The following is a 23,697-nucleotide window of genomic DNA, read 5'->3' on the forward strand; positions in this document are numbered from 1 at the left end:
CAGGGACGCTGCTGCAGGCAGGCTTAGAGCCCTGCCCGCACCCAGGGCTTCGCATGGCCCTTGGTGCGGGTGGGTGGGACTGCTGGTGCAGGGGACAGGAGCTGGGAAACGGTGGGGCTTTGCCAGGTGCTGTAAGGCCAAAGTCCTTCTGCTAACGACAGGCAGCTAATGAGGCTGGAGGCCTGACACAGCACCCTCTTCCCAGGAAGGGGAACTGGGGTGCAGAGGGGGTCTCTGCCCTCCATCTAGCAGGTAACAAGCTAATTAAACCCCTGAATGATGAAGACGCGCTTGGGGTTGTTTCCGTTCCAGGAAACGGAAGCAGTGAAAGGACCCGGTTCAGGGGGAGAGTGCAGGAAAGCCTCCATCCCCGCCACAGGGCCTTTGGAGGTGCGACCTTGGGGGTCCTGCCTGCTGGGAGATGGGGTCCCCTCCCTCCCTCCCTCCCTCCAAGCTGGGCTGGGCTGATGTGGGTTGGGCTGGTGTATTCCTGCATTGGGAATCCAGTGGGTTCCTGAAAACACCAAAATTCCTCTTCCCAGCATGGTGGCGAGCCCCTGCACCCCTGCTAGCAGGAGCGGTCCTTGCCCCAGCTGGTGCAGCAGCCCCGTGAGCCGGTGCAGGGGCAGCGAGACCCACGCTGCGGCGGGTGCAGGGGCCACTGGCTGCTGCGGTGTCACTGGGCTCATGAACCTGTCCCCGCACTCGCTCCTGGGAGAGGAGGAGCAGACGCAGCGTGTCGCTGATGCATTGCAGAGACAGGTATGGCCGGCGGCAGCGCGCTGCCTGGGGCGAGCGCCAGCGCGGGTCAGCGGGGCTCATCTCACCCTGCTCCCTGGCTCCCAGGGCTGGCTGTCCCGGCCGGGCGAGGGGAGCCAGCCAGCAGGCTGGGGCGCACGGGGGCGTGGGCACCTTTCACCGTGCCACCTGCGGCTGCCGCACTGCGTGCTCGGGGAAGCGCTGCGGGGAGGAGAGCTGGTGCTGCGGGCCTGGCGTGAACAGGCAGCACCCTGGGGTCCGCTTCCCCCAGCCCCTGGGGAGGAGTTGTACCGGGCTTGGCCCCACCGGCCGAGGGGGATCCTGGCTGGACAGGGGGGTGGCTCCACATGGGGAAGCCGAATTGCCCCGTCTCTGCAGCAGGAGGGAGCGGGACCTCCTGCAGCCTGCTGGGCTCCCTGCTTGCTTTGGATGATGGGAGCGATGCTGCCTGACCCTGGGATGCTTCCCTGCCTGCCCTGAACCTCCATCTCTGGAGCTGCAACTGCCGCAGGGATGGGAGCAATCCCTGTCCCCCGGGATCTCCCCCTGCCACTGGCTGCTGTGTGGAGGGGGAGCTGCTGCTCCCCCCAGGACTGCACAAAGCATCTGGCAGGAATCCGGCCCCGGCTGCTGGATCTCTCCATCCCAGGGCCGTTCGTGCCCCGGCACCAGCATCCTGCCGTCGGGGATGGTCTGTCCTTCCAGCCCACCTGGGTAGCCCAGGGCTCGCCCAGCTCCCTTCCCCGAGCGTGGCCGGAATGCTGCAGAAAAGCCCTGCCCTCTTGCAGCACCAAGCACGCAGCGCCGTAATTATCCTGGCCCGCTGCTTGTGCGCGGTGCTGGTGGAAGTGGGGCACTCTGCTTGACAAAGAGCAGATGCGTGCAGGCAGCCAGCTTCCTCGGGCTGTTGCTCCTGTTTGCGGAGCCCTGGCTGCAGCGCGGCGTTGCGAGGGGTGCGGGAGGACCACGTAGTCATCGTGGGTATCCCCACCCTGCCCTTGGTGCGGATAATCCCACCCGCCCGCGTAAGCGGCTAATGCAGAGCTGATCGGTGGGTAATTGTGGAGCGTTTGCCACGCGGCAAGTGGGGAACTAACTGGTTTAGCAAATGACACCCGTGTCCTGCCCACAGCCGCCTACGTCCTCTGGCGTATTTATAGCATTGTCTGCTATCAGGGCTTGTTTCACCCACTCAAACCAAGTCCTGTGGCTTCTGCATCTCCTTAAACCATTGCCTCTTAGCAGATACAGGAGTGCTTTGTCGTCTTCCAAATCTGCTGGTAGAGAGACAGGGAGAAACAATTTCTCCATGACAATAAGTAATTAGTTGCTTCCAGAGATTCGGTTATTAAATTCTTAATTAGAGATGGGCTAAAGTGTGCGATAACATCAGCCAGACGCTCCCCCTGGCAGGGCTGTTCCCGGGAGCGCCTGCAGCAGCAGCGTGCTGGCCTTGCTTCCCTGGGCTAATCCCGGTGGCCCTGGGGATTACAAACCTGGGCACGGTGTGTCCAGCCCCGGGACGGATTGTCCAAGGTGATCCAGCCATGCCGCCCAGCACCTTCTGCACCGGCACGCACGCCGAGCTCGGCGTGACCAGGCTCAGCGGCTGCTGTCCTCAAAGCTTCGCCCTGGCGCCTGGCTGCCAAAATCTCCTGTGGCATTAACGCAGCTTGTCTGTCCCAGGCTTGGAGGGGGCTGAAGAACACTGGTCTTAATTTTCATTTTTCTCTGAACGAGAGCAGCTCCATTACACTGGGTGTGCAGGGCTGCCCTCCAAATTGGAGGCACCAGACGTTTTACAGCAGCCTTGAAACACTGCCTGTCCCCGGTCAGGCTGCAGAAAGGGGTTTAGGTACAAGCCCAAACCTGGGGTCCTGGCTGCTGCCCCTCCACGTGCACCCGTGGCTTCGGTTCAGCCGGCCGAGCGCGGGCTCGGAGCCCTGGCTCTCCCCTTTGGACGTGTCCCAGGGAAGGATGCTCAGGCTCTGCTTTTGCACCTTCTCCCTGTCGGCAGTGCCCCGGGGTGAGCGGGCAGCGCCTCGGAGCAGCCCAAGCCCTCCAGGTCAGGACTGCCTGGTGTGCAGGCAGATCGCAGGCAGAGCTTTGCCGTTTTTTTTCCTCCCAGCTCGGAGAGCAGAGCTCGGTTTTTGAAAGTGTCCAGGGGGATGTCAAAAATAGACTTGACCAGATCCACTTTTAGTGTTGCTGAATAAAGGTCTGGCATGCTCTTGAGAGATGGGTGGAAGGATCGGAGCCCTCTTCAACCTTTCATGAATGCAGTGAATTGGGAAAAAAAGCCCTTTTATATACATATATGTAAATATCTTATTTTGGGATGCGTGTGAGCCTGCTGGGATCAGCAGGATGCTGTTTGTCAGGGATTTGCCAGCTCCCCTCCCCACCTGGGGCAGCTCCACCTTTTCTGAGTGCTGGTCAGATCAGGCCGTGGGCTTTCTACACGCACACCCGCACGTGTGCACACCCACACCTGCACACACCCGTGCACGCGCAGCTCTCCGGGGCTCCCCGCTGCAGACCCAGCCTGGCTCTTTGGTTCAGCTCCTCCCCGTTCCTGCCGGTGTCATATTTAACACCTCATCAAGTCTTTAATTGTTTGTTTACTCGTTCTTCACTAGTAAGATGCAATATTAGTTTAATTAGAGAACAGAAAGTAGCACACTACTCCTTCAGAGAGCCAGGCTCAGGGAAGGGTTTAAAGCTGGGTTTATTCCCTGTGCTCCCGCCTCAGCCAGCCCTCAGCCTGCGGAAGATGCTCGGGACTGGGACACCCGGGTGGTGCGGGCTGCCCAGCGCCAGGCACGGGCAGCGGAGCTGTGCGAGTTAGGGGACCGGGGAGCACGGCTCCGCTTTAAATTTCATCTTAGGGAAAGTAATTTTGTGCCCCTGTGGCAGCAGCTCAGATTAGCCTGAGCCCTTCCCCTTCACCCCAGTGTGGTGTTGACTCTGAAGCCTAATAAGGGAAAATGTGCAGAGATATTTTGTCTGCAAATGTCACTGTGCCACGTGCTCAGGGGGTAAATGGGCAGCTTTAGCCCTGCTTTCCTAGGGATGGGGGCTGCTCCCCTGGGGATGTGGGGTGGTTTCCTGGGGATGCCCAGGGCACTGGTGCGAGTCTGGGGGTGCGGCACAGCCCAGCTCCTGCTCTGGCCGTTTGGCAGCGGCTGGCAGTGCTGTGAGCTGTGGCGTGGAAACTGCCAGTCAAAAGCAGAGTAATAAAGTCAGGCACAGGGTGAGTGGGGATGTTTGTACCTGAAAATACTTTGTACCTGTAGGGACAGGAAACGTATTTAAAAGTCTGCAGCTGTGATTTTCAGGGGAGGTTTCAGTGTTGTTGTGTCTATCATGCAGCAAATATTGTATGTAACAGCAGGGACCCCTGGCCTGTGAAGTACAGGATCACACAAATACATAAAACACATTTTAGCTGTAATACATTCAGAGAGGCTTGTAAAACACAGTTTGTCTCAGAAATGCCTAAAAATAACGTTTGGTTACCAAATCACTGCTGTATGTGCACTGAGTGAGCCTTCCCGCGGCAGCTCGGGAAGCCCAGCGTGGTGCTGCTCTTGACACAAATTGCCAGCAGCGGCTGCGCTCCCGTCCCTGTAACAGCTCCCCGGTGCGCTCGGGCGCCCGGCGCTGGCACACGATGCTGGCAGCGGCTGTGTGTGTGGCAGCTCCGGCCCCCGCGCAGGATGCGGCCCCCGCGGCGGCGGCTGTGTGCTCCCCTGGGAGCTCTCCATGGAGATATTAATGATTCACATTATGCGACTGCACACCAGTGAACGCGGGGCCCGGCCACAAGCAAAGCGCATCCTCCTGCATCCCAAGGGGCAGTGGCTCGGGGTGCCGCAGCGGGGTGCTCGGGGCCTCTCCCCTCTGCCTGACCCTGCTACGGGACCGGGACAATTTTTGTCTGTGCCCGGGTACCTGGTGCTCTTGCTGGGCTGGGCAGACGCCGTGTCATTGTCCCAGCAGAGCAAGGTGGCACCAGGGACAGCTGAGGCCAGCCGGGACACACAGACCCAGGGCTGCCGGGAGATGCGCTGCCGGCCCTGAAGCACCAGGCAGGGATCATCCCAACAGCGAGCATGGTGGGCACCGCGTCACCTGGCCACGCTTCGGCTGAGACCACGCTGGGCTGCTCACGGTTATCTGAAAGAGTCTGTAGCTTCCCGGAGCAGCAAAATGATTTGTGGAGAAAGCAAATCCACAGGCTGGGAGACGAGGCAGTCAGCCCAGCAACCTGGTTATCGGTGCCCTTGCCAGCCCGCATCAGCGCTGAGGGGCTGCGCACCTCCCGGCACAGCCCGGCGGCAGGGTGGCATCGAGGAAGCCTGTGGCACCCAAAGCCAGGCCTGAGCCCCAGGAGGAGAGATGTCCCCAGCCTCTGCTCTCCCGGTCTGTCCCACCAGCAGCACGCCTGCAGCGTTGCAATCCCTGCTGCCGAGCCGTCATTCCCGGAGCTCCTGCCTGGGCTGTGCAGCCTCCCCCAGCAGAAAGCTGGCGTGTCTTTTCCAGGCTGTGCAGGTATCCTCGCTGGCTGCTTCATCCGCTGTGGGGCTGGAGGGGCCGCTGGGGTTTGGTGGCCTTGGAGCCACTCCCTGCAAATGCAGGTCTCCGATACCTAAAATGCTGCCGTGCCTCACGCTGCTCCGCACTCCTTCCAGGAGGGGAAGGACCGAAGCAAGCCATGACTTGATGAAACATGGGAAGACAACCCTTTTTCCCCCCGTATCTCAGGTGAAGAAGCTGGCACCCAAGCACTGCACGATGAGGAGCGAGGAGCTGTGCAGCAGCCCTCTCTGCGGGCTCGAGAGTGAGCGAGAGCTGCTGGCATAAATTACCACGTTGTCATCCCCGGCGCTGAGATTCCCAGAGAATAGCTTAGCGGTTCAAAGGGCTGCTGAAATAATTTTGCACAGCATAATAACAGTCCTTAAGCTTTCCATTTAAAAAATGTCAACAAATACATTATTTCCGCAGCGTGGCTGACTTGCTGGCACCCGGGGGTCAGGCACAGCCAGCCCCTTCCTGACACCCAGCACGGAGAGTTTAGTTCTAAGTGACAAATTAGCCTCGTGAACTCACAGCGTCTTCGCGCTGGTGAGGAGCCCTGATTTATACAGCCCTCTCCCCCCACAGCACTTCACGCAAATGTCACTCCTCCGTCTGCTCAGCTCCAGCGCTGGTGGCCGAGTGCTGGGGGGGAAGCGGGGTGAGATGAGAAGGGACGTCCATGCTGGCGGCGGGGCCGGTGGCACTCACCCTGCCCGGCACGGCCGCTGCCTGGCGGGGGTGCAGCCCGCTAACCCCGGCGAGTGCTCCTCACCCTGCCCAGGCTGCACCAACGATTTTTATTTTAGCCACTAGATGGGAGAACTCTTTGTGGTGGGAGCGCAGCTCCTCCAGCCCCGCACGCCGCAGCACCTCTTGGAGCGTCTTGAAGTCCCTCCTCTGACAAGCCATTTCAGACTCCCGGCTGATGAAAGCCCTTCGCCCTCGGAGCCATGTGCGCACAAAGCCTGTTTGCTGTGCGTGTCGCCGAGTGGGTTCCAAGACGACGATGCCACCCCAGGCGCCGGCTGCGGGCGGGTCCTTGGCACCGGGAGCCATCGCTTGGTGGGCAGGAGGGAAGCCTCTGGTTCGCGGCGTGGTGGGAGAAGCAGGTGCGTAGCCAGCGAAGGGCAGTGCCTGCTCTGCAGCCTGCGCTTGCGGCCTGTCCCCTCCCCGGGAGGTGGCTGGAGAAGGGCGCGGGCGGGCGGTGGGGCTGGGGCAGAGCTCTGTCCCCCACCGGTGCTGCGGGCTCCAGCCCCGCAGCTCAGCGGGCGTTCCGGCTTCTGGCCAAGCTCCAGTTCCCGCCAGCAGTCACCCACGGGGTGCGTGGGGCACCTCGTCCCTCCTGGAGCCCAGCACCTTCCCAGGGTGACAGCGTGGTGTCCCCAGGGCACAGGAGCCACCCCGGTGCCAGGACACTGTATGTCATGCTTTACTCTGATGCAAGAGGGCTCCGGGCTGGCAGGATTTGGCCAGGGAGAGCTGCAGCTTCACTGGCTCAGCTCAGGGAAGGAAACACAGAGGCAGAACCTGGGAACAGGAGGAAGAGGTTACAAGAGGCTGAAGGCTCTGGGATCACAGAGCTCCTGTGTTCATTTCCCTCATCTCCCCACTCCCCCGGGCAACCGGGACCAGTGGGGCTCAGCCTGGGAGAGGGGTCTCTGCTCCCCAGTGAGCCCCATGCACCACCGGCACCAGCACCGTGCCCTGGCCAGGGCTGTCCCCAGGCTGCAGGTTTGTGCCACCTCCCTGGCACCTCTCTTGTCCCTGTCCCTGTCCCGCCTGGCACGCACAAAGCACTAAGACGTGCTCCACCGCCGTCCCTGAGCTCATGCTCCAGGAGGGCAACGATTTCCAAATACCTTATGGGCTCCTTCAGCCGAGGAGTCACCGGGCAGCTCTTACCAGCGTTTAAGTTTTGCAAACCCTCTAAGCGCTCTCAAGTAGCGAGGGAAATCATCACAGTTCGTCTGGATTGCCCTCCTGGCACACTGTTCGTTAGCGCGGTGCAGCACAGCCCTGGCGTAAAGGGCCCTTTACGGCCGCTGAGCACACATTGCGCTGCAAACGCTTGTAAACCAAACTGCTTGTGCCAGTGATTCACACATCCAGGAGCAACGGGTTGTTCCTCGCCGGAGCGCTGTTCTGGGCACTTACGGCTCTGCAGCTTCGCGTGGACATGATTTGCATTTTTACATAATATTATGAGTTGCCTTGCAGAAGAGGGAGGAAGTTGCTTAAACTCCATCGTGTTCGTGGAGAACCTCTCTCTGCAGGGCTCGTTTTTGGGTTTCACCAGCCATTGAATTAGTGAAATCCAAAATAGATGAAGTGCCTGGTAGGTTTCCAGAACCATTTGCTTGTGAAACCAGTTACTACTGAGGGATTTATAACACGGTCGGAGAAGATGCTTTTCCCACATAAACCGCTCGGCAAATCCACGTTCATCTTACTGTTTATTCCCAGGCGAGGGGCGTGTTACGGATGGATGATCAGCACCGGGCAGTGCCAGGAGTGCCCTGTCCTGGACCCTGGTCAGCGGCCACCCCCTGACAAAACCAAATGTGGCGATGCCGTGGCTCACACAGCAACCGCGGTGCCAAAGCAGGAGGGAAACGCGTGTGCAAGGAGGGGCGGCTGCACAGAGCTGCGGCCACCGAAGCTTCAGTTTGGTGTTTCCACGAGTACTCCCTACCACCCCTTTGCGAGGAAGCTGCTGATCTCTGCAGATCAACGCTGCTGGGAAGCCATGGTGGCCTGTCTGGGGAGACCCCCACGGCAGCGTGCCACCAGCCCAGCGGCACCCAGAGCCCAGAGGCATCCTGCGCCGCAGGGACCTGGCTCCGCTCGTCCCTCTGCGATGGCAGGCGGTGGCGGGAGCCCACCCGGCAGCCAGCGCCTCGCCGGCAACACTGCAGCGCTGGTGCACTTGGGTTGTGGGGTCTCGGCTCCCGCTCTTCTGCTTCCCAGCCTCAGAACAGGTTCTTGTGCAGGTTTGCGGGGGCTCCGAGAGCAGAGGACCCGCACCGGCCCTGGGCCCAGGCGGGGCAGCCCCTCAGCACCCGAGCTTTGCTCTGAGCAGCCGGAGCAGGGGCTGCCCGGAGGGAACTGCACCCCCCCACAGCAGCACGGCCCTTCTCGCCTGGGGGGAGCAGCCCCAGGACGGGCAATGGAGCTGCCCTGGGCAGAAAGCAAAGGCTGGAGAGGCCAGGGTGTGGGTGATGAGAGCAGCGCTGCTCCGGCTCGCAGCGGCGGGGGCTGCTGGCTGCAGATTTGCGCTCGCAGATTGTCCCCAGGAGCCAGGTTTTCTTTCTCCCCTGGGGACTCCTCTGACAGGGAAGGTTAAATGTGTGATGGTAGTGATGGGAACCTGGTCTGCCAAAATGAAACACTGGATGGGGCCAATTAGCAGAGAACTGTCTGCGCAGTGAAGTGCCGAGTCCGGCTCTCCTGATGCTGATGTATCGGAGAGGGCATTGCTTACCAGGCTGTAGCACCGACAGTTTGTGTGAACATAAGAGAGATTTACTCGTGCTTCGAAAATCTCTTCTCTGTCCTGCCACTGCCCTAGCAGTATTTCTGAGAACACAAAGGAGAGAGCACTGGGGCACTGCTGGGGAATTGGATAAAAGTCAAGGGCACACCTGAGAGCAGCTCTAAATGAGGGTGCCTTTCGAATCAGGTTGCTTTGTCCTGTCCACAGATGATCTGGCACGCCATCAACTCTACCAAGGCGCCAGGGTGCCTTGGACATAAATGTGGAGTTACTATTCCTGCTCCTTCAAAGTTTGCTGCTAAGAACGGAAAAACTTTGCTTTTGCACTACAGCCTGGTGGATTTTGTCTCCCTGCCACCAGAGAGCCGAGCCCTCGCGCCCGCAGAGCTGCTCCGAACCCCTCATCCCTGCTCAGCCCTGCCCCGGGGTGCAGGCATGGCACGCAGGATCAGCTGGAACCCCCCTGGGCGGCACGTGGAGCACACCCGCCGGCACCTGCTGCAGCTCAATCTTAAGCACAGATTTAACTTGCTCAACCAAGGATGGGATTTTCAAGCTTGCTGGTGTGATTTAGGAGCCCGAGCCCATGGACTTGACTTTGACTACAGCTTGTGCTGATTCCTTTCAGAAAGCCCAGTTTGGGCAGAGTCCAAGGCTTTTTGCATCCCTCACAGCAGTTGGAAGCACACTGTGCACATACTACACAAAGAAGAGGAGCTCTCGGGAGGCATGAAATGAGTATCCATGCTCAGAATTGAAAGTAAGCGTGTGCCCGGCTGTCAGCAGCCAGTGTCCTGGGAAAACACTTTTTCATGACACAGACATCAGCACCTGCCCTGTTGATGCCTCTGAGCCTGATTGGATAAAAATGCCCATTTTATTCCCTGCTCCAAGTGAAGGAAAGGAGTTTGTCACCAGAAGTACAGCCTCCCATTTTTGGTCTCTGCGCTGTCGGGCTGGGAGCTCCTCAAGCAGTGTCTCGGCTCTGCCTTCCCAGCTGCCTGCCGGCTCTCCCCGCTGCCGGCAGCTTCCCGTGGGCGGCAGCCAAGCTCGGCCTTTATTGGAGAGGCTGAGCGAGAGCTGGGGGAGCCACCGATAAATACCAGCGCCCACACTACCCGGCAGCATGTGGGGAGCCGGGAAGGCTGCATTTTTTTTTGCTGTGCACATGTTTAGCGTCAGCATCCTCAGCCTGCAGCTCAGCCAGCGAGATGTGCTTGGCAGCCCGAGGGGCCATCGAGCATCTGAAATGCCAGGGGAAAGGAGACAGGCGTGCAACAGGCAGCAAGACTGACCATCACATGAGCCATGTAATGGCCCAGGGAGCCAGGCTGAGCTGCCAGTGCTGCCTGCAGGGACCCCCCTGTGCTGCTCCACGGCGGCTCGTGCCGGCGGGGTGAGGAGCAGCAGCACAGTGGGTCTCAGCCCTGGGGGGTTGGCTGGGAAGCTGCCCTTTGTTCACGGGTGTCTTGCGCTGGCAACTCAGAGGTCCCTGGCGAGTGGTGCCCTGCGGGGCTCCTCCCAAGGGCATTTCACCCCCGCCGGCCAGGTAAGGGGGTGCTGAGAGCCAGCCCTGCCGGGAGCATTTGCACAGAGATGGGGAAATGTCCGTGCTGCGAGCATGGGTGTCAGCCGTGGATAGCGAGCCGTCGGCACCCGGCCTCTTGTGCCCCGCCGGAGCTGGATGTACAGAGTGGGAAACTGTTTCTTCCATCCAAGCTTGAAAGAGGGAGGAGACTGTATGGGAAGAGAACTGGTGAGGAGGCTGCTGGCGTATAAAAGAGTGCCTGCCGCCGGCTGAGTCAATGTGAGCCCTGCTAATGCAAGAGGCTGAAGCACGGGCTGAGAGCAGCAAGGGCCGTGTTTTCCACAGCTGATTATTTTGGCATGGAAATCACAGGATGCGTTTCACGAGGAGTCAGTGCACGGCCACAGGCTTTGCACCTGCCCGGATAGCAATGGTGGGACACGGGGACAGGCAAATCCCGGTGCTGTGGTGCTGAACAAGCAGGCAGTCTGCCAGAGACCCATCCTGCACCGAGAGACCCACGCTGAGCCCACGGCTGCATGTGCAGGCACCCACCAAGCCGCTAACAAGCCACCCTACATATGGGTGCTATCACCCTCTGTCCTTTGCCTACCTTATCGCTTGCTCAGCAGATGCTCTACCCTGGTCCCCCAGACCCCGTCACAGCGTGTTCAGAGCTGCTAGGAGCAACACATCTCTGCTGGCGACTGTCCCACTCCTGGAGCTCCCCTGCTGCCGGTGTGCCCCCGCGGTCCCCCCCATCCTGCCCTGCCTGCTGCTCCCGAGCAGCGTTCCCGGCCCCCCGCTCTCCCTTGCGAGCGGGCCCTGCGCCCTTGGGTGTTGCTGCAGTAACTGCTCCTGCTGCGCACAATTCTGCTCAGGCTCAAACCTCGGCTTTGCGCGGGATGCCCACAGGAACTGCTTCAATGTTTATTAAATGCTTAAATGAAGAGAGAAGAAACCACTGCAATTAAAATACTTGGAAACCCTGGGAAATCTTTACTCTGGACAAACTCCCTGTCTCATGGCAGCCAGCAGCGGCGGGTCTGGCTCTTCTGCGCGGCAGTGCTCGGGAGAAGTGATGAAGGCTTCACTTCTGCTTTCCCAGAGCAGAAGGGTCACACTGCAAACCCCTTAGAATCGATTGAAGCAAACATCACATGCAAAAAATAAACCTCCCTTTGTTTTAGAAATCAAAGTTTCCACATTTGCTGGAGCCTTGCAAACTCTCAGCTATTTTTTCCATCACCCTCCATATCATCTAAGGGAGTCTGAGCTAAACCAACACTATCTGGGGACCAGAGTCCAGCTGCCTCGTCTGGAACCAACTCCACCTCACCCAAATGCTGCTCGTTCCCGGTGCCGTAAGCGCTGCTGTCCTCACGGCAGCCTGCTTGTGCCGGCGAGGCAGCGGAGGGCAGCAGGGACCCTCGCCCCACGGGCACACCGCATCCCCAGGCACGGCCCCACAGCCGACCGGTGGGGTCAGCAGCTCCCAGGGCATGAAACAACTTTTCCACTTTCACCCAGTATAGGAATTATTGGTAGTGCTAGCTTCCAAGTTATTATTTGATCCAAGATTTTGCAGGCTTCCACGAAGGATCTTTCCGTGTGCAACTGGACCATCTCAGAGGCAGCAGGTCCCGCCTGACTCTCCCTGCCACAAAAGCAGGCAGCGCTGCCCAGAGCTCGCTCCCCGTGACGAGGAGCTGCGAGAAGGCTCGGCCCCGCAGCCACGGCCATCACTGCCCCGCTCTGCCCGGCTGCTGCCTGCTCGGCTCTGGCTAATTGCAGAGAGACGGAGGGGATGGCAAGTGTCTCAGCTTCTTCTCCGGGGGTTATTCTGGATCAGCGCTCAGCTGGCAGGATGGGCTGGTCATGGGGAGCACCTTCTGCCGCATGCTTTGACCCATCTTTCACCCCAAGCAGAGGCTGTGGTGGTGAAACGGAATGTGGGACCTCACTGATCAGGCTGGAAAAGTAGAAAAGGGGAGAGCCCTGGCCGAGGAGGAGAGTTAGCCGTGTTGGTGGGGAAAGTCCTAGAGCTAAATACCCGCTTGTAGTTTGGGTAACAGTGGGCACATTCAGCGGGAGGACAGCAGCCTGTCTGCCAGCTGGAGGGGCGGGCGGGCACAGGGTGCCAAGGGCAGCGTGTGGTCCCGCTTCCCGCTCCCGGCCGGGGCTGCTCTGCCCCTCCCTGGCACCGATCCGGCACCCGGCAGGCGTTCAGGCCGCATCCCTCGGGCAGCGACGGGCGCACATCCCAGTGCCAGTGAGCACCCAGGCCAAGCAGCTCCATCCTGGAAATGCCAGCACCCTTCCCAATTCCAGCCCGTTCCCTCCTGTTGCCGTGGCAACCTGTGACCTCACTGAATTCCTTGGAGATCTGCCAGCATTTTCAGCGGAAACAAAGCTAATTAACACGGTTTTCCTAATGCCCTCCCTGTCTGCAGGGGCTTGGTCATGCTTGGGGCTGGGGTTGGGGCCGGTTCCTCTGCGGAAGCGGGCAGGCAGCTGCCCATGGGCAGCAGGGTTCCCGCGCCGCCTCGCAGCCAACCCAGGTCTCACACATTCCCATCACCATGGCGTCTGACCAACCCAGTGCTCCTGGCTGTGGGGAACCTCCCGGGATGTGGGGGGCACCAGGGCCCTCCCTGCCCTTGCACAGGCTCCAGCTGCTGCCAGTGCCCAGTTTTCCCAGTTTTGCCCTGCTCAGCATAGCACACAAGGCCAGGACAGAGGAGAGGAATCGAAGAGTGAGACGAACAGAAATAAATGGAGAAACTGGGTCCTCTTCTCTCCCACGTGTGACATCTGGGAGCTCCTGCGCAGTTACCAGGGTGCCCTAATGAGAGGCGGAGGGTGGGAAGGGAGCGGACGATGTTGAGGGGACAGAGGATCCACGCAGCTTGAGGGATCCACGTGGCTTGAGGGCCTGCAGCACTGGGGATTGCAGCGTGCAGGGACTGGCTCAGCTCCACGCTGCTGGGTGGGAAGATGCAGGCGGTGCGTGGGACCCGCCAAGGGGAAGGCCACAAGTGGAGACACCCCACGGTCAGCAGGGCTGTACACAGGGGGGGCTTCCCCAGGACAGTGGGGGAGTTGGCACCCGAGGTTGGAGTGGATGCCCAGCGTGGGTGGAGTGGGTGCCCAGCTGAGCACACCCTCACGCTGAGCTAGCGCAGGCTGGGGGTCCCACCTGGCCTGGGGGTCCTGCACAGTCTGGGGCTCACGGCAAGCCAGGGCTTGTGCCAGCCCAGAGTCGATCTCAGGCTGGGGGTCCACACTTGGGCCAGGAGCCCTGCTTCAGCTGGGGGTCCCTGTCTGCACAGGGTCCTCCTCTGCCGGGGGTCCCATTTGTCGCAAGGTCCTTCCTGGCCTGAGGGTCCCTTTTGGCCTGGGACCCCGCTTCACCCAGGGCTCCCATCTGGTCTGCGCATCCTTTTTGGCCAGGGGCGCCCGCTGTGCCTAGAGGTCCATGCTGGCCTGGGGGTCCCATCCGTCCCAGTGGTCCCTCTTGGCCTGGGGCTCTGGCTGTGCCTGGGGGTCCCTCTTGGCCTGGTGCTCCCACTGTGCCAAGGGGTCCGAGCTGGCCGGGGGTCCCATCCAACCCAGTGGTCCCTCTGGGCCTGGAGCTCTGGCTGTGCCTGGGGGTCCCATCTGCCCTGGGGTCCCTCTTGGCCTGGGGCTCCCACTGTGCCAAGGGGTCCGTGCTGGCCGGGGGTCCCATCTGCCCAGGGGTCCCTCTTGGCCCGGGGCTCCTGCTGTGCGCAGGGGTCCGTGCTGGCCGGGGGTCCCGCGCACCGGGGGGTCCCGCGCGGTGCGGAGCGCTGGCCGTGCTGGCGGCGGCGGGCGGGGCGCCCCCGGCATCCCGCGGCCCGGGGCGCGGCCCCGGGGAGCGCGGCGCGGCCGCCCCCGCAGCCGGCGGCAGGGCAGGGCCAGCCCGGCGCGGCGCGGCTCGGCGCGGCGCGGGCCGGCGCTGACGGGCTCCCGGTGCCGCCGCCGGCTCCGGCATCACATGACTCGCCCGTCTGCGGGAGACGCGGCTCCGGGACGCGGCGCTCCCCCGGCAGAGCCGCCGCCGCCGGCGCCGCGGGAGGCGAGCGCTGCGCGGGCAGGGCGGCGGGGCTCGGCCGCGGCATGAGCCGCCGCGGCGGCCGCCGGCTCTCCGGGGGCAGCGGGCGCCGCTGATGCGGGCGCGGGGGCTGCGGCTGCTCGCCAGGGACCCGCCCGCCGGCCGCCCGGCGGGGACCATGTGAGGAGCTGGCGGTGCCCACCAAGATGCAGAAGGGGATGCGGCTCAATGACGGGCACGTCACCTACCTGGGGCTGCTGGCGAAGAAGGACGGCGCCAGGAAGGGCTACCTGAGCAAGCGGAGCTCCGACAACACAAAATGGCACACCAAGTGGTTCGCGCTGCTGCAGAACATGCTCTTCTACTTCGAGACCGACTCCAGCTCCCGGCCCTCGGGGCTCTACCTGCTCGAGGGCTGCGTCTGCGACCGGGCGCCCTCCCCCAAGCCCTCCCTCTCGGCCAAGGACTCCCTGGAGAAGCAGGTGGGCGCGACGGGGGCCCGGGGCCGGCGCCCCCCTGCCCCGGCCGCTGTCGGAGGGGGATGATGCCCCGGGGCCGCCCCCGCGGGGGTCCCGGCCCCGGCCCCGCGCTCCCCGCCCCGCGCACGCAGCCCCGTTCCCCGGGGCTCCCGCCGGCGCCCGGGACCTGCCCCACGCGTGGCCGGGGCGGGCGATGAGGCTGGCCTGTGCCGGGGGAGGGGGGGATGCTCCCCGGGGTCGCAGTGCCGGCCCCCCGGCCGCGCTGCCAGCGCACCCCGGGGCAGCGGGTGAGTTCATCGTGGGGGTGTCGGGCTCTGCCCGGACCCCCCCCCCATCGCGGCTAATTAGGCGCCGGTAATTGGCGGCGGGGCTGCAGCGCGGGGCGCCCCCCGGCGGCCGCGGGCCGCGCTTTGCGCAGCGGAGCCCCACGCGTGTTCGCGGGGCGGCCCTGCCGGCCCGGCCCCCGCGCCCGCCGCCCCGCCTCGCCCCGGCCGAGGTTTTGGGGCAGTGACCGCGGCGGGGCGTGGAGGGCCCCGCGGCCCCCGGGGCTCCCGTGGGGTTGCTCCGTCCACGCTGTGGCTCGGCCATTCAGCTTCGGTATTTCCCGGCCTGGTGCAGCCCCCGTGTGTCCCCCCGTGTGCACCCCCCGGGGTTTGCCACGGTGCTGGGGGGCAAACCCGCACCTGCCCCATGGCGCGGACAGCCTGGGCGATGGGTGTAGGGTGCTGAGCGCCGGGGGGGCGCAGGGCCTTGTTTTCACCAGGATTTCACCCCGTTCCTGCTCCCCGCACGTGCGGTTTGTGCTCCTGTCACAGACCCGGCTGGACACGCCGTGCATCCCCTCCCGGGGCGGTGGGGAGAAGCGGGGCCGGGGGCCCCCCACGCCGCATGCAGGGCTGGTGCTTGGCTGCAGCGCTCCTCGCCAGATGCTAACGTCTGCGGCTGGAACAGTGCTGAAACAGCCAAGCCCTCGCGAGGCCCTGGGAGAATCCGGGTGCCCCCCGGCAGTGCCTGGGGACCCAGCCGCAGGGACTATAGCCCCCGGCGGGCCCGGCGGTGGGTTTCTCTCCCCTGGCTGTGTGTTACCCAGGTGGGCAGGGTGGCACCGAGCAGCGCGGCGTATGATGCTGGTAACCTCTGGCTTGTTTGTCTGGTGTGGTTTGCTGGAGCTCGGGGTGCGGCTGAGCAGCCAGGCAGGGAAGGGGTTGGTGCCGGGTTGGGGGGGACGAAGGACTGGCTTCCAGCCTGGGGGTGCAAATCCCTGTCCATCGCTGCCATAGCTTCCAAAATCACCTCCAGTCTCATGAACGTGGAGAGGAGCCCGTTGCGGTTGAGTTCACCCCTCGACCGCTGTGCGTGGAGTGCAGCCGCACACACCCAGTTGGGTGCCCGTGTTGCAGAGGGCAGCGGGAAGCCCCTCGCGGGGAGGAGCGGGGGTGATTTTCCTGGCGCTGGCAGCCCAGGCTGGCTGCTTGCAGGAGGCACCATGCATTTTGGGTCCAGCTCTGCAGGTCTTGCATAATTTCTGCTTAAGCAGGCTCCCAGGAAGGTGGTGCTGAGCACTGCTGGCAGACCGCAGGACAGGCCCCGTGGGCACCCGCCTGAGGCAAGGGGCCGGCTGGAAGGAAGTAAGCCCCTTAATTGCCTCTGGCTAATCATGGCACGCTTAGCACTCCAAAAAGCCCTGCCACAAGAGCGAGGCAGTGCAGCACCACCGCTCTGTGGCACGTCTCCTCACTCCCAGCAGGGATCACAGGAATATTTCCCTGTTCAGATCAAAATACTGTTTTTTTGCAGCAACCGTGCCTCCTCGCAGTCCTGGCTCTTGCACTGGAGCAGCCTCCAGTGTACCGCACGGTTGGCTATAGCAGCAAGGAAGGGTCTGTGTCTGCAAGGGGGTCACGCCGCTGTCCTGTTTTGTCAGCTGTGTCCCTTTAGGTAGCAGTGTAATAGATGTTGTTGCGTCTTCCTGGTTCGGCTTCAATGGAGCTTGCTAGCCAGGTTTAAATGAAGCTTGCTCGCCAGGTTCTGATTCCTCGTGTTTGTGCAGGAGGGATTTTCCACCAGGTAAACATTAAGGGGAGGATGTCACAGCCCCTTTCTGTTTCAAAATGCACCTGGAGGATTCATCCTCAGTGTAAATGAGGGGCTGCTGTCACGGTGCAGTGAGATCCTGCCACACCAAATATTTACCAGGCCGCTGATCTGCACCGATTTACCAAGGTTCAGTGTCTGGCTCATAATTTTGTATAATTCATCAGGACATATTTAAATGAAGGTGCTCAAGCACTTGAATGCCCACTGCTTTGCAAACTAATTAATGGCGTACCAGATGAGATAAGCAGTAGAGTATTTATGGTGCAGATCTGCAGCACGGTCTGTGCAGGAGGGTGCAAGCAAGCAAATGGCATGCAAAGCTGGCAGGTCTCTGAGGGGAAGGTGTCCGAGTTCTGCAAACCAGATACAACGTTTTCTTCCAGCTCACCTGGTACCGAGCTGGGCTCAGCATCGCCAGGTCTTCCTTTGAAAGGAAGGTGCCGAGGAAATTTCTAGCATTGCCCGTGATCACCATTAATTGTTTTCTGAAGGTATTTATCTATCCGGGCAGCTTCAACTGGAGCTGTGAGGACATTATTCCCTGCAGCAGAGGAGTTTCAGGTTTAGATTACTTCTTCACTGGAGTAAAGCCTGAAAGGTTTCAAATTCTCCACAAAGGAGGACTTTTAAAAGGTGGGTCTTTCAAAATCCCCTCTTTTTTAAAGTTCACGTATTTCGCTTCGGTGGAACATTTTTTTGCTGGGAATGCAGTGTATTTTTAGTGTGTACACATAAGAATAAAGGAGCAAAGTTGTTTGAAAAACTGAAACACTGGAGAGGGGATTTGGATACTTCTAGAAACTTTCTTTTCTGTTTTTCTTGCATTTTTCCGCAAATGAAATTTTCTTCAAACCAGTTTGATTTGGAAGATACTTTATTGTTGGGTGGGCTTCAGGCTGTGGCCCGCAGGCAGGGTCTGCTGGGTGCACCTGCGCTGCCCGGCTCGGGCAGGGAGGTTGGCGTTTGGGCTGCTCGGGGCAGTGGTGTCGGCGGCGCGATGGGCGCGCGCCCGGCGGGGCTGGGGCGGGGGGCGAACCCTCCCTTTCATTCTGCTGTGGTGTCTGGGCCACGCCACCCCTGGGACCCCCAGGGTGAGGTGCTGGGATGTGCTTTCACATGGTCACATCTCCTGCCTCTTGGTGGAAGGGGCCATGAGAGACCCCCCGGGTCCGTGCTGCGTCGCAGGGGAGGGCAGGCAGGACGCGAGGTGCCCCGGGCAGGACTGCTGGTGGGGCGCAGCCAAAGTGAGATCCCGGTGAAGGAGCTGGGCAGGCGCGGAGGTCCGGAGCTGATCTGTCCGCGACCTCGCGGCCATGTGCTCAGGACCGGGAAGGCCGCGGTGTGGGGTGAGGGCTCTCCATCGCGCGAGTCGGGCAGCGGGAATCCTGGCTGGGTTTGCTCCGTGGATCTTGAGGCGGATTTGCAGACCCGTACCCTGGTGCCATGAGCTATTCTTAACCAGCAGCCCTCTGTGCCTCAGGCGGGAGCCAACACGATGCCGAGTCAAGTGGTAGCACTGTGCGAAACCCTTGACTTGAAAGTCGGAAGCTCTCTGGAGCCATGAGTCTTTTTGTCCCCACAAAGCCTGGGCTGCTCCTGTGAACACACAGCCGATGGCAGGAGATTTTCTTCCCCATCTCTGAAGCGCTTGCCAGGGGTGGGTGTAACATTTATTGTCCGTGCTGTCAGGGGGCAGGGGAGACTCAAGGAAGCATTTTGTACCACAGTGCAAAGCTGAGGACGAGTGGTTGGTGGGTGGGCACGTGTGGCTGTGGTCTCCCAGTGGGATGGGAGAAGGCTTGTGGAAATGGTTCCCACCAGCACGACGGGGAAGGGGTTTGTCTTCCATCTCCCTGGAGTGTGTCCAGCCCCCGTCCTGCTCGTTTCCCTGCACAGCTAAGGAGGGCATGAGAAAGCCACGTCTCTTCTCAGCACCGGCAGCACAAAGAGTAGCGGGTGCCGAGCAGAGACAAAGCGCAGTCCCTGAGGGCACCCTGTCCGGTGGCACCCGTCCCTGAGACACTGGAAGAGCTGGAGGGAAGCGGAGCTGGGGGATGCTTGGGTGCCTCGGGGATGCCTGTCCTCACGGGGTGTCGGGTGCCTGCAGCAGCCCCAGCCAGCCCGGCAGCTCCGGCTCTCTCGGAGCCGAGCCCCAGGCCCCGCTGACGGAGCCGTCCCTGGCGGCAGGAGAGCTGGGGCAGCTCTCCGGGAGTGCAGCAGCCCGGGCCTCGGGATCCAGCTGCGCCTGCCCCTGCACGGGGGGTTCTCTGGGCAGAGCTGCCGGTACCCTCGGGAAGGGCTGCGGTGGGTGAGCCAGGGACAACGCAGTCTCGCTCTGCAGGTGGACTGGGCAGGCGCCCGCTGCTGGTCCCTCTGCAGACGAGGGTGGCAATGGCCCTTCCAGAGCTGCCGGGCGTTTGCCTGGACCTTCTCCTCCGGCGCTGGATGCAGGTGCCTTTGCTGGGTGCTGCCGTCCCAGCCCCCGTGGCAATGACGAGTGGCCTGTGCCCCCCGGGACCCCCTGGCTCTTTCCACCAACAGCCAGGGGAGTCACAGATAGTGGGTTCCCCTCCTCGGCACCTCTGCTAAGTGCCCAGCCGGCCGGGGTTATCCGGGCCACGGGCCGCGGTCTGGATGAGTGGGAGCAGCAGCAGAGGACCCACGCAGCGAAGCAACATCAGCAGGCGCCGGTTGGTGCGACAGGGCTGCCTGGAGGCAGCGAGCGATCCCGTGCTGCACGGAAATCCTGCGTTAGCCGTGCATCCAGCCGCAGCCGAGTCTGTGCAAAACATGCTTTGCACAGGAGGGTAACGCGCTCCTCGTCTTCTAGAAAAGTCTGGTTTTTCTTCGGGGTATCAGTCTGCGCGTGCTGCTGCCTGATTGCCATCTTTCTGATTATTCACATGATGCTTATTCAAAGGACAGGGTAACGTGGTGTGATCTGTGTGACTGATCGCGATGAAGTGATTACAGCCGAGTCTGAGCGCAGGACACCTTGCCTCTGCGGGAACTGGCGTTGTCATAGCATGAAAAACTGTTCCCCAAATTTGTCATATAAATCCAAATAAGGCAATTTTGGAACAACATTGCCTCCTTACAGGTGTTCTGTGAACAAAGGAGCTAAAGTCGTGGAATGAACTGTTCCCCCAGCAGTACACACGACGAGAGCTGAAGGGGGTGCGGGCAGGTTGGAGCCGGGAGCCGCGGCTGAGGTTGTGCTCGTTGCTGTCGCCAAGGGCCGGCTGCGGCCCCGGCCGCTCCGCTGGCGGCACCGACTGGGCAAACCGGTGTTTGCAGTACACGGGAACCAAGCAAGGTGTGTACGTTAAACGTGCTCATGCACCACTGGTGGTCAGGGCTATGGGCTTTTTTAACGTTTCCCAATGGTTTTCCAAAAGGCTGAGATCCACCGTAATTGGTAGCTGCCTTCTGCACATCATCACGAGTGCAAAGTGCGTGTCCCGGTGCCGCCCCCGAGGTTGTGGACGGCGTCCAGGTACGTTGGGCTGTCGCGTGCTCAGCAGTAAACGATCGCCTGTCCCAAGCCCCAGCGCAGGCGTTAAACACCTTCCCCAGGTTTTCCAGGTCTGGAGTAAAGTTTGGCATCAATGTCTCGGGTACTTGAGCTCCAGCTTCCAAAGTCCGCAGCTGGGTGCTCGAGCGGCTCTGGGGCAGCGGGAGTCCTGTCGGAGAAGCTGCTGGTTGTTGGATGCTTGAGAAAAAGTGGCTTTGTGCATCCAAACTCAGAGATGAAGTAGTAAAATAGGCATTGGAATATTTTGGCTGCCAAAGACTGGGAGTTGGTAGAGGTTGGTTTCTGATAAAGCAAAAAGGCCGAGAGCATTTTCACCTGTAAAACAAAGAAATCTGGAAAAGGAGATGGTATTAAAAAGTTTAAAAGGTCATTTTTCAATACGATTTTTTTTTTTTAAATATATGGACCACTTCTGATTAAGAGATCTCTTGGCTTAAGCTGTTTGGCTCTTCTCATCACCTTAATTCACCTCGATTTGCTCACGAGGGTCTTTGCCGGCCTGTTGTCCCGTTGGATTTTTATAAACTTTAAATTAAAACTTTTTTCCTAAACTTATGTACTTTTAGCCAGGCTTTCTGCAATGGGCTGAACGCAGCAGTAGCTCATACCAGCAGCTCAGAAACCTAAACGTATTTACATGCAATCTGATTTTGTGAACATAAATCACAATTTGTGAACCTAAACCTGAACTACTCGTAAATTTGGAGATTATTTAAACGTGATGACAGTCCGTCCCCTTTTTTCACACATTCACATCCAAAGGATTTGTGAGATCTGTTAAAGAAGCAGGAGAGAGGAAAGAAGCCTTCCCCCAGCCCAGTGCCACCAGCTCAGCAGCCTCAGGCACACTTTCTCAGCTGCACATACACATTTTGCAGATTTATTGCAAATACGAAGGTGTAGAGTCATTATAGCAATGGCGATTCATATGTACAGTCTGGCAGAGGTGTGAATGTCCGACATACCCAGGGTTAGGACTTTGGTATGCCGCTGGTTCCTTTATTAATTACTGTATAGAGTGATGCCAAGCCTGTATTTCCAAGCCGTGAGCGGGGGGCTGCTCACGGTGCCCGTACCACGCAGGCTGGATTATTGCTGGATAATGTGCCAGAGAGCGGAAAAATTATCTTTTTTTTTTTTTTTTTTACAAATGTTTCTGCCCAAGACTTAGGGTGGGGTTCACATGGGGTGAAGCCTCCCGCTGCAGAGGGTCCCCTGCTTGCTGTTTGCCCCGCTCGTGGGTGACGCCCACCCATCTCGGCTGGTGCTCAGCTCTAGTGCCCGGGTGTGAGCATCCTTATGGTCTGTCCTGAAGCAGAGGACACGAATTTCTGCTTCTGGGATTTTTTCTTATTGTCAGCAAGCAAATGAGCTGCCCGGCCACCCATCTCCTCCGTCCCAGTCCCAGGTCCTGTCTTCCCAGAGCACATGCTATGTAGGTCAGGGAAGTTAAAAGCTGCCATTGCTGGCTGTGGATTTTCAGACTCATCCATCCAGAGCAGGAAAATTCTCCTCCCTTGCCCTTTCTGTCAGCTGCAATAACCATCAGCTTCATGAACAGCGGCCGCACACCTATCTGCACGGGCGGATGGAGGGCACGCGCGTCCCCGGCGCGGCAGGGAGCGTCCCCACTGCGGAGGGAGGGCGGGGGGCATCTGCCGCAGGGCGGAAAGGCCCCTGTGATGGCACAACAAAACCGCTTTGTGCGGGAAAGGGTGACGGTCACCGCTTCTGCGCAGGCAGTGTTGCTGTTTCTGTCTCGGTCCCCCCGCTCTCACGCCGGCCCCTTCATCAGAGGCGGGCACCGTCTGTGACCCGCGTGGCTCTGCAGGAAAAGCCCGGCCGTGTCGGTCACGACATCCAGAGCGGTCTGGCAAGTTGTTCGGGCCGGAAAACGCCCTGCTCCAAATTTAAAAAAATTCTGGAATACGTTGATTTTCTATTTTGGAAATAATGCGTCATTTTAAAGCTTACTTGAATTTATTTATGTGTTTACTTAATAGAAGGCAAGAAGCAAAGTAAAGCCCTTCAGGAGCTTAGCTGGACCAGCCGCAGCGGGTTTGCTTATGGCAGGCCTGGCTCTGCTTTGCCCTTCGCTGGCTTTACTCCGACAAACCGGAAAATTTGCTGTTTTGTCCCCGGTGCCGCGGTGTCGGTGCCTGCCCGAGGGTCCCGCGACACCAGCCCTTTGCTCCCGGTGTCCTGGGGCGTGGGAGCTCTTGGTGTGCTGGTGGCTGTGGTAGGGGAGGTGGGAGCAGCCTCCCGGTGTGGCAGACCAGGGCGGTCTCGTAGCTCCGTGCGTTCCCTCTGGACCCTGAGCCGACGGCCGGGCACCAGTGGGGTCTGCGTGGGCAGAGCGGGACGGCGCTGGCCAGCCGGGCGTTGGGGAACCGAAGCCCCGGCACGTGCGGCTCCGCCGCGGGGAGCAGGCGCGGGAGGGCGGGGCAGCTCTCAGCCAGGCACAGCGGGGGCGCGGGGGGGATGCTGGTGCAGCCGCTGGCACGGTGTGCCGTGAGCCCGGTGAGCAGCCCGGCTCCCTGCAATGTGGAGCCCTGCAGGAGCTCGCCCCTGCAGAAACACCGCGTGGCATCTTGTCGTGGCCGTGGGACACGGGGATCTGTGTCCCAGCAAGACCCCAGAGTGGGAACCCCCAAAGCACAATGGAAAACGCGCTCTCTGTAATCATCTCGTTGGCTTTTATCGAGGCTGTGGAGGATGGAGGAGCCCGACTGTCGCAGCCACCGCAGGTGGGAACGGGCGTCAGATGGACACAGGCACGGGAGCGGGCAAAACGCATCTTGGGGTGTGCAGGGACGCGCATCGTGGGGTCACTGGGGACTCATGTCTTGCCGTGCACAGGGACCCGTGTCCCGGGGCCGCAGGGACCCATGTCTGGGGGTGCACACCCCATGCAGGAGGTTTTGCTTCTCCGGCACTGGACGCAGCAGCAGGGCAGAGCCATCGCTGCACTAACGGTGCCGGGTGGGAGGACATTTCTGGGGAGATAGTCCCTGCACATTAATCACTCAGGTAGTCTCCTTCATTAATTCAAAGTTGTTTGTTGAGGTTCTGGAAGCAGAAATAGCTCTGAGCAGCATTTTGTTATTGTACTCTCCCCTCAGTAAAAATAGCCAAGCCGGCGCCAGG

The 23,697-nt window shown here is 60.6% G+C and overlaps 1 protein-coding gene across 2 annotated transcripts in view; it reads left to right on the plus strand.

Annotated features, from left to right (window-relative positions):
* The first annotated feature begins 14,559 nt into the window (after positions 1 to 14,559).
* The window catches only part of RASGRF1 (Ras protein specific guanine nucleotide releasing factor 1), a 43,923-nt gene continuing 34,785 nt past the window's right edge, over positions 14,560 to 23,697 (plus strand). The window contains exon 1 of one of the 2 annotated variants that reach the window (XM_075159643.1): positions 14,560 to 14,921. In XM_075159643.1, coding sequence (XP_075015744.1) covers positions 14,646 to 14,921 — 276 coding nt within the window. In that variant the 5' untranslated portion in view covers positions 14,560 to 14,645. The remainder of the gene's footprint in view (positions 14,922 to 23,697) is intronic. The other variant, XM_075159644.1, reaches the window with a different exon arrangement.

The sequence above is a fragment of the Calonectris borealis genome, chromosome 11 (assembly GCF_964195595.1).
Source record: "Calonectris borealis chromosome 11, bCalBor7.hap1.2, whole genome shotgun sequence".
NCBI classification, from domain to species: Eukaryota; Metazoa; Chordata; class Aves; order Procellariiformes; family Procellariidae; genus Calonectris; species Calonectris borealis.